The sequence below is a fragment of the Pararge aegeria genome, chromosome 9, assembly GCF_905163445.1.
Source record: "Pararge aegeria chromosome 9, ilParAegt1.1, whole genome shotgun sequence".
Taxonomy (NCBI): domain Eukaryota; kingdom Metazoa; phylum Arthropoda; class Insecta; order Lepidoptera; family Nymphalidae; genus Pararge; species Pararge aegeria.
Window position 1 is genome coordinate 15,650,998 of NC_053188.1, and position 11,200 is coordinate 15,662,197.

The 11,200-nt window shown below is 34.8% G+C and overlaps 1 protein-coding gene across 7 annotated transcripts in view; it reads left to right on the forward strand.

Annotated features, from left to right (window-relative positions):
• Positions 1-6,032, forward strand: part of LOC120626130 (tropomodulin-1) — a 110,247-nt gene extending 104,215 nt beyond the window's left edge. For 3 of the 7 annotated variants that reach the window (XM_039893412.1, XM_039893411.1, XM_039893415.1), the window contains exon 10: positions 2,877-6,032. In XM_039893412.1, the coding sequence (XP_039749346.1) occupies positions 2,877-3,024 (148 nt within the window). In that variant the 3' untranslated portion in view covers positions 3,025-6,032. Of the gene's footprint in view, positions 1-1,083; positions 1,139-2,876 lie in introns of those variants that run through there. The other 4 variants (XM_039893416.1, XM_039893413.1, XR_005658841.1 and 1 more) reach the window with 3 other exon arrangements.
• Positions 6,033-11,200: the final 5,168 nt, after the last annotated feature.

The following is an 11,200-nucleotide window of genomic DNA, read 5'->3' on the forward strand; positions in this document are numbered from 1 at the left end:
TTTTTTTATTGTTTTTAAAGTTGGGCCACCTACTGTGCTTGATTCCAAATTCTTGGTATTGATTTAACAAATTTATTTAAAAGACGCTCTACGAAATCCAGCTTAAAAACAAAGCTTATAAGTTATATATACTGTGACAATAAAATGTTTCGGTACTGATGAATATCGACGTCTACCAATTGCAAAGAAAAGGGCGTTTAGTGTAAATTATCAAATTCAACTTTGGAGTAACTTAAACCTGTCAAATTTGTATGGAGTTATCAAAATTTGACGTTTTGTTTTTCATAATAAGTATATTAGCTTACGTAAAAACTTGTACTAAGGCTGACAGAATACAGACTGAAACCGTATCACACTCCTGTTGCGCATTAAAATGTCGTGTGCAAAGATTTAAAAAGCGTGAGCATGATATTAAAAACTACAGACTGTTTCTTTGTTATTCACTTTTGTTATTGCTCCCGTGTGTTTATAATACGTCTTCCAATTATTTTAACATTATTTGCCTAAGTGAACCCAGAAAAACGTTGGCGATGTTGACTTCACAAAGATTATCATAACATAGCATTTCGAGAAAAACAAAGCTGTTCGTAAATCTTCTTTCCCGTTATGTGGGGTCAGCTGAAAATTCAGACTTACGGATAGACTTATTTATTTAATTATACCTTTTATATGTACTCCACAGTAGATTAAAAAATTTAAAAACAAAGCCAGACACGTTAAGTTTTGGCATATTTTTTACGATTAATGTCAACCCGATTCTTGGGATCTAATTTATATGTACGCTAATGATATTGAATATAAATATTAAATATTTTTGTTACACTTAATATAGCGAAAACCTGAGTGGTCTCACACAAGATCCGAATGAATATTCACCTTTTTACTCAACGTTGAATTTCTGAATAAGTGTATCAATAACTTCTAAAAATATCCGAGCTAGAGCAAAGCAGGGTTCGGTTAGTTTAATTTAACCTATTTGAATAACAAATAGTAAAATAAAAAATACGTGAAGTGAACATCGTCAACGAATCCATGTATGTGTGTGTATAAAAGATTGACACTGTGCGTGTGTGTGCATTGCAGTACGCCAGCAACGCCGGAGCCAGAGCGGCGCTTAGATCACTAAACGACACACGCGGTGAGTATGACCTATGTAGAACCCAGACGTCCGTTGATCAGCACCGGCCCAAGAACGCATGACGGCCTAAGCGAAAAATATCAGTTAATTAATGTTTATATATGCTTATAGGACAGGAATAATGCAATTGAATGAAGTGCTCAAAATGATTATGTTTAAACTGATCGATGTCGTTAGTTCTAACTTGTGTGGAACAATACTACTATTATTCTACTCTTATTTTCGACAAAACAAAACTTATTCATTAAACAAAAGTTTAACATTAATAAGTATATTATGAGAGATGTATAGCTGTTTATCTACGTTAATACTCAGAAATTATGACGGTGATAAAATATATAATTAAAGTTCAATTTAATGTACCTAAAAAGTATTATGCATTATTTATAATGGCAATTTTTGAATGAAATTCAGCACTATTCTACACTATAGTTCTAAAGGTATTTTCAATATTTCAAAGACTTATAATTTTCGAAACGTCTAACAAAATAAGAATAAAAGCCTATTTATTATTTATCCTAAGCTGGTTTAAAAAAAATTACAAGAAACCAGAGGTCTGTTTTTATTGTCCTTAACACTTCGCCGATGCAGATCACCGACTCCCTCTTGGGAACCACTTTAAGCAAATCCTACAAAACCCTTTTGATGAAAACTCGTTTCTAATTTAGTTGTTATGTCCCTTAGTCTAAGTAACCAATGTTTGAATACCCATACCAAAATAAACTGTAACAAATTCAATTAAAACTACAAAAACACAACAAAAAAAACTGCACATCCAAAAACATTGATTGTAGTAAAAATATTTTATAACTATAAATGAAAGTATGAGAAAAATGAACTTATTGATAATAATAATTAAAAATCCAACCATAAGTTCAAATGTTTTGTTTTTCGTAACAAACTATTTCGCTATAGAAAAGAAATCTTTAGAATTCTCCGTCTAAATTATTTTCGCAGATCACACAAAATCGGCGGATCTGAATTTTGTAAAACCTTATAAAATTTGTCTTATTGTATTATATATATAGTAATAAAGATTGAGTTATGTTATTTGTGTAGTATTAAAAAAATAACTTAAATAAATGACTTGAAATATTGGATAAAAGCAACTCCCGGGGCTGTTTCCTTTATTGTTTTGTATATTTTAACCCAATTTTTTTTTTCTATTTTTTAAACACATTTTAAACTAAGAAGTTATAAAAAGATTTTTTACATTATAGGACAATAAAATAAAATCGAGTATAGGAACAGATAGATTTGACGTTTCAAAAGTGCTTATACAATGTGTAACCGAATTACGAAATATTGTTCGTGCATAAGTATATTTCCCTAACAACCAATTAAAAAAAAAGTTCAATTGATTACTTCTGACAACCATATTGAAGATAAAAACCGACACGCGCATAGTACCTACGCTACGTACATTATAATAGATTAAATTAAATAAGTGACTCCACTTGATTTTAATTTTTCATGTGATGTTACGAGCTGTATCAGATTTTTTTCTCACACTTTTAATTCAAAAACTATTAGCGTTTGACTTCACAGATAATTCTCAGAGACAGTGAATAATGTACCGCTAAAGCCTGTAAAGTAATATTTCGGTTTTCGATTACACGGTGTATAGGCCATTAAATAATGTTTAATATTGTATTTTTAGTCCTCCTACAGGGATATTCGATTGGAGAACGTTTTGTTCTTGACCTTGAATGATCGTTGTATTGATGATATCTGTCAGGTGGGCGAATCCGACGCTTGACCCTGTTCACGCGCAGCCCCAGCTACGTGGCGGGTTGGATCCCCTGACCGGACCGCACCGCACCGAACGCCGTCACGCTCTTTGTCACTGTGTAGCCGTTATATCTTTTCGTGGCCCGTTAAATTGATTACAACTTGTACTTCTTCAAAGTTAACTGTCGCCAGTAAACATTAGCTTTAGTACAAGACTTGCTCGCTATCAATCGGGATCAGTTTTTCGCACATCACACTCTATTCATACTAAGTAAAATGGGCCTATTTATATATTAATTATACCCTAATTATGTCCGTTTTCACTCAAGGCATCAACCTAAATATAACGCCTAATGATTTAGGCGGCGTCTTTAGAAAAAAAAAACGGATCACCTGCTCTTAGGTGATAACTATTGGTAAACAGTTGGTGTACGTCTTGTAATCTCCTTAGACTAGGCATTACAAAACTGGCATTAGAGTCGCAAATCATGTACCGATTTTTTTTATTTTACAAATGTTCTGCAAATAGCCCTAGTTGAATGCTTTCGGGCAAATTTGAGCTTTAAAACAATAAAAGATCCAGTTTACCACGATGTTCAAGTATTTCGATATTCGAACACGACTCCTCGATTGCGAGAGACTAAATCTTGTACTAGGGGTAAATAATGTTAATTAATTATATAAACGGCTAAACCCACTATTAATTTCAAACCGTTTGGTTTGGGGGTTATTTGGAATAGAGCAACTGCTGAGTTTCTTGCCCATTGTCTATCTTTTGCCGTACTAGATATTCTGATTGGCTCAAAGTTTCAAAATTGATAAGGCCTACCTGAAATGAATTTTTAATCATAAGAAATAGCTCGAAACTAGTTATAGTACATACTCCGAGTGTATTCAGTCGTTTACATAATTCATTACATTTTGCTTGACGTTTCAATATAATACGTTGTATGTAAGCGCAGACGACATTTAAGCTGCGCGCTATCAAGACGCTATAAGGCTGCCATAGGCTGCATAATCAGTTGCTCATCGCTTTTTATTTAAGCTATGACGTTCATTTCTTGTTTTGTGTTATGTAAAAAAATCAGTCGTAAAACTAACACGCGTCTCGTGTTAAATTTTAAGGTATCCAGAGGCACTAATCCTGTTAACTGAATTAACGAATGCGTTAAAGAATGTCGCCTGCGCGTAGAACTTGTTATGTATGATGAAATGACAAAATATTGAAAATGTATGGTATTTTATCCGATTTATTTTATTGTCGCTTATGGTCACATCATAATAGTATAGCCATAACCGCATAAGTCACGCACTTATGTGTTAATTGCTAATAATAATGTACAATTAGCTTCAGCGACACGCGCGACACTGCGTACGCGGCTATTTGTGACGCACGCGACGCGATTTTATCGTGTACGCTTGCTTTTCTTGGTAAACTATTTGTTTGCTATAATTAGATAGTAAATATATTACCTCAATATCATAAGTTGAATATGACGAATCACATTCAACTTGAGATGAGATTGAATATTAAAATCAATTTTATTTTATATTGTTATTATTATATAAGTGTTGTATGACCTTAAGTTACAATAAAATTAAATTCAGGAACAAGAAAACACATCTGTTAAAAAAAATTAAATTAATCTGATTTTGCTTACCGGCTTATCCTTATTAATAGAATTTATAAGCGTGTAGAATTGCTGCTTTTTAAGCGATATTGAAGTTCTTCTATTCGATTCGATTAATGTTTTGAATTTTTCATCGTATTTAATGCTTATTTTTTTATATGACGACACGATTATTATCGGACTGTATAAGCTTAATGCAATGTATTATTATAGCATTCTCTTCTAAACGGTGCTGAAAGCGTAACTTTACAGGCGCGTTTTAATTAAATGAATTAATATTTACGACACTTTAGTAATAAATTTATGACTCTATTGACTACACATTTTCAAAGATTCGAATCGACGGAATAAAAATGTATGCTTGATGAAAGAATATTGTGCGCGAACAAGAATTATGATTTTATTTGGAAATCGGACAATCATGAAAAATCGATGTCGAATCGCAACTCGATGGCAGGCCCATCACTAGTTGCAAAAGAGACAGATAATGTTTATAATTTTTGTATAACGTCATTAAAATCATAAATCCTGCTCCATATTATCTGATTGTTTCGTACGTTTATATAATATTAATTCTAATTCTAGTGTGCTAATGAAATCGTATTAATTTTAATCATTAAATAAATAAATTGTAATACCTATATGTTTAGACTGCACATTCCATTAATGCATAACAGGCTTCTCTATTCTATATAAATTAAAAAAAAAGCTAATAAAATATATTTTATAAATATTTATAATTTTTGTTATATTTTATAAATTGACAAAGTGGCTCTTTCGATTCTTTTCCGTTTGACGTTTGCATGCTCTACTTTTGACAGCTGCCAAAAGAAATTCGTTGGGACGCAAAATTAGAGATGTCATTTTGCAGACTCTAATCGATATATGTCGAGACTGAACTGTCAATAAAAAAAATGCAGTATACTAGAAAGCAGAATAATCTGCCAATTTATTACCAATAATGAAGAGAAGTCATGTTTTGTGTCAATGGATTTTAAGTTTTAACATTTTCAACTAAGCACTAGGTTTTTCGCAGTGCGCTAGAACTATGCTAAAAGCTTATATGCACTGCGATAGAAAACTCAAGTATTGGTTTTGTAAGATCCACTCAACATTTTACGTCCAAGCGAGCTGTGAAATATTTTTACGTCCACGTGAGCTGTAAAATAATTTTACGTCTACGTGAGTCGTGAACTATTTTTACGGCTACGTGAGCTGCGAAATATCGACCGTTCAAGCTAGCTGTGAAATATTATTTAGTTCGCGGACCATCGTGAAATATTTTTACATCTACTACGTGAGCTGTGAAATATTTTGACGCCCACTTGAGCTGCTATATATTTCTTAGAGCCGTGAAATTTAAGAGTTGATTAAAGCTCTGGCTTACCTTTTGCTTTCTTGAAATTAAATATTTGCTTACCTTTTAAATTGTAACTTTATGTATATTTGATAGTGAATCTACTGGGGATACTAGTGTCCATAACATTGTGATAAACATCATGTTTTTCCATTAAAAAGAAAATGAAAATATTGCTTTGTTTCTTTTTTCATTATAGTTTCAATTTAACACGTTGACTGCTGCCTAACATTAACAAATACAGTACACGAGTGCGGCAGGATTACACGCTAGGCGTGTTTTCAGCACTGGTGAAGCGTATTCGAAACAGGCGCTACGAGCATGCGGCCCCACACGCCTGGCGTGTTTAAACTTATCGCGACAGCTATGCGGCCTTTACGCAACAGGTGTGTTATTACATCACTCGTATTTTCTCATTTATTTATTGAACAACACGAAAACCCAACACTTGTCGCATTTGAATAGCAATTTGTATTTTTTTGTTGGATAAAATAGAATAAAACTTTAATGTAGTCAACACAGATTTTATTTTTTTCAAAAATAATCATTTTCTAAAGAGCTTTAAATATAGTGGCTTTACATCTGGTAGGTACACTATTTTACTATATTCAAAATCGCGGCAACGTCAACCTGTGTGTAACTTGTGAATGTCATTTACGAATCATGATAAATAAATAAGTAAAAAAACAGTATTAAATACCTACTTACATACAAATGCGGATTGCCGACAAAGAAGGAAATTTTAAAATAATATGCATTTTAAATATAATAATCCTTCCAGTAAATATACAGAACCATTGTTAAATTTACTTTTAAATTCGAAACAATAGTAACTCATTCCTGAGTAGTTTATTGGTACCGCTGGCCGCACCGATAACGTTTATTTAAGACGATAAGAAAAAATAAGGATGCGGATGCATCGTTTTGTAATTCTGTCGGTATAATGGAATGCAAACCGATATTTATAAAATAAATTATTGACGATACCGATACCAATGAAAATAGTGCAGGCGAACTCAGGCGTACAAATATTAAAAAATATACAAATAGACGTCAAACTTATGTTGCGGATACCTTTATTGCAGAAAAACATTGTAGAGTATGCTAAAATATAGGACGACGATCCTATATCGATATCAATATCTATTTCGCGTCCCTATAAAATATTTTAAAACAATGCAATTATCTAGGTGGGTATTATTTAGTGATCGATGGTATTATACTATTGTTGCAAATATTTGGTCGAAAACATGTTTTTTATATGAACTTGTTAGTTATACGTGTGATGGTCGATTCTCTCGATGGCATGGGAATTATTAAGAAAAACACTCATGTATAATGATTAGATAACTCACAAAACAACGAATTTTAAGTAGGTATACTGTCTAATATATAATAAAACGTAATTGCGTTAACGTTTAACTAATATTTAATAAAACGTACTTGCGGTAACGTATAACACACTTGTTGCGTAAAGGCCGCTCTAACAGTATATTTAAACAACACAGCGTTTGTGTTTGCCGCACTCGCAGAACGCCGGAAAAACACGCCCAGCGTGTTCGGCCGCATCCTTGTAGGTACATTTATTTTAACACGCCTAGCGTGTTCGAGCCGCACACGCGTTACGTAGTTTTCAAACACAAACGTTGTGTTTTCAGCAGCCAACGTGTTAAGAGAGATTATTTGTATATGATTTTTTTCTTTTAGATTATTAATGTTTTTTTTTCTTTGTTGTACCGAGTAATGAAATTTAAAATTAATATAAATTATAACTTTTTTTTAGTAATAGTAGATTTTATTTATGTCAAAATAATTTTATTATGGTATGGAGCATTACGGTCCAACGACACCCTGGACTACTAGTAGAGTCGCAGTTATGTAGTTTGTGACAAAAAAATAAATAAAGCACTTCAAATTACCTTATTTGTTTTAATTCATCAGTACAGGGATGCTTTGAGTTTTGCTCAACAATTAAAAAACTAATAGTAAATCTCTGAACGAATTCCAATTGGACGTAGTTATTTTAAGTGATCTTTTTTTATTCAACTGTAAGTGAATGTAGTATAAGAGGTAACGGTCTAACCTGTTGGCAGTTATATTACCCATAGTTACTTTCTATGCGACATCAAATCGGAGAGCTAAATCGCTTAGCGGCTCGCCAGACCGGACCAGGGAGAGTTCAAAAATAAACAAATTCCCCTGCCGTGGGAAGCTGGAAAAATGCCAGAGTTCTGGAAAATGTTCTCAAGGGCGTGTGAAGTCCACCAATCTGCACTGGGTCAGCGTGGTGGACCTGTGCCTTGTAGTGGGCCGGTAATGAGTTAATATAATTTATATACTTCGACAACGCACACATCGCCATCTAGCCCCAAAATAAGCGTAGCTTGTGTTATGGGTACTGAGATGACTGATGAATATGTTCATGAATAATATACATAAATTCTTATAATATACATATAAACACCCAGACATTAAAAAACATTCATGGAAACATTTCCAGTTGTGGGAATCGAACCCACGGCCTTGGACTTACAAAGCGGGGTCGTTGCAAACTGCGCCAATCGGCCGTCCAAATATGATGGGATTAAGTACCTACCTGCCAACCGAGTTGAAATAAATTCAGAAAATAAGGTTTCAGAGAGCTATACTACGAAGTATAAATATACAGATTACGGCGATAGACTAGTGGTAAGGTCTTGCTTCACTTTCGGAGGGCCGAGTTCGAACCCCTGTCGTAGCTCTAACGTGTCTAAGTTATGTGCGCCAATTAAATATCACTTGTGTTACCTTCAGTAATTTTATAAACGGTTTTTACAAATGCGCTCATTATTATTATTACTAGCTGACCCGTGCAACTTCGTCTGCACCAAATCGGCTATCACCGGAAAACACAATAAAATTACATTTTCTAAAAATGAATAAAGAAGCTAGATCGATTTATCGCCCCCGAAACCCCCTGTATACTAAATTTCATGAAAATCGATGGAGCCGATTCCGAGATTCCAATTATATATATACAAGAATTGCTCGTTTAAAGATATAAGATAAGATAATATTTAATTAATAACAATTAAAACTATATTTGATTCACAACCAATGTTTGTGAATTGAGTTGATGGGTATTTTGATATTCATACGGGAGCATTTTCGATACACTTCGGTCTTGTTTGAGACGAGACGATGTAGTGATAATTCATGGTATCTTTGTCGTTATCACTTGTTTTGCGATGAAGGATAGCATCGTGAAGAATCCTGCACGCATAAGAGTTCCCATATTGTTATCAAAGACGTGTGTCACCAATGCGCACTTGGCCAGCGTTGTGGTCTCAGGCGTAAACCCTTCACAGGCTGCCAGTCCACCGGAGCAGCCGAAAAACTGAGAAATATTAACCAATAGGATTGCACAAAATCTCCGCAGCTTCTTAAGTGAACCAGACACAGTACGCAACTGCGCTCTGCATTAGTCCGTTTTCGGCTCCGCTGCCTCGCTCCTCTCCGGTGGACTCGCATCCTCATTCTGGGACGAGTCCCGTGCCCTGTATGGGGGCTCTACTGGGATTTCAATGATGAAGAGAATCTAATAAAATGATTTTTTTTAAGCTTGCAAATTGTAATTGAAACATATGTTAAGTGCTATTCTGCTATTCTGACGTTACAAGATTAGCACTAAGGCTGGTTTTAAAGTCACGCTGACCGTCGGCGCTGACAGGCCAATATGTATGATTACTTATGAAGCGTTTTAGAATAACACCGACGACTCAGCGCTGAGCACTGTCAGCGCTGAGCCACACGCGCGCGTACGCGCCACGCGTCGGCGCCGCTGAGCACGCGGCGCCGACGCGCTTCGGACCTCACTTATCGTTACAGTGTTACATAAAACGCACGTGCCGACGGGGACAGACGGGCGAAACAATGAATCGCGATATTGATACTGGGCGTGTGATTGAAGAAATTCGGCTGCGAAAATGTTTATGGGACGCCAGTGACATATTGTATAAAACATGCGAAAGTAGTTAAAGAATTTGATTTCGTCATCTCTTAACTGATTGAACAATGTAACAAAGGCCCCCACTAGCAATCTTTCAGAAATAAGTGGATGAACTTGAAGTCTTTTTCTTCGTTGTTGTTGAAGTCTTTTCTTTTTCCATAAAAAATACACGGCAGCAATTCGAACAATCATTTGATTGGGCATATCTGTACTCCATGACGTTCAGCACGATACTAAAACGAGTTGCCGCAAACAGCTAAGCGCTGAGAGCTACGCGCGTAGTCCTCAGCGCCGACGGTCAGCGTGACTTTAAAACCAGCCTAAAACATTTTTATGTAAGGTCCTTTCATCTTAACTAGACATTACTTGAATATTCATTGTTGCAAGTTTCGATATTAATTGTGGTCCCATATACTGATATATTTACCTACAGCAAGATAAGAGGTAAGTAATACAGCTATGTCTCTTAGATTAGAGTACGGAACCCTAAAAACACGAATATCGGCCTAGAGTCCGCGAGAAAATCTGCCCGCATAAAAAATGCAATAATTATAAACCTTCACCTTATTCAGAATAGTGGTCTGTTAAGAGACCTATTGCAAGGCAAAGGTCACCAGTGTCGGGACCAAATTTTCAATGAAATTAAAGTAGGTAAATCTTTTGGACAAAACTTGTATAAATATGTGCTATTCATTTTAATAATTGAGTTTTAATTGTAATATTTTTGATAATAATTTTGTACATTAGTGACGTTTAATCTTCATCAACATTTTCGTTCCACTACAGGCCTCTCTCTCAGAATGAGAAGGGCTTAAGGCCGTAGTCCAACTTGTTAAAGTTAACATCTGAGGACGCTCCGGTTTCGGAGCGAAACGTGCGTAGATTAATAATAATAATAATAATAATAATAATAATAATAAAAAAAATAATAAACCGAAATGCCGAAGACCTGTTTGGCGTGGAGTATAAGGATTGAAGGAATTATAAATTACACCATACAGATTCTCCTGCGGAATATAGCAAATTGAGATTAATTTTCGTAATAAGTAAACAAAACATATTAATGCCAGGTAATGATTTTACGATTCGTTTAATGATGCATCTGTTTTCTAGCTTTATCTTTGACCTAGTTAGAGACGGTTTCTATGTTGGTGATAACTATAATTAATACGGCAACTACGAACGATTGTTAAGGTCATTAGTTTTGTTTTAGGGTTCCGTGCCTTGTTTAAGCCTTGACGATATTTTAGGTATAACCGACAGTCCTCTGTGCAGAGCATGCATGGAGGCAGATGAAACACCGACACACGTATTGCTCCGATATAGAGGAGTAGCGAAGCAACGCGCAGCATACC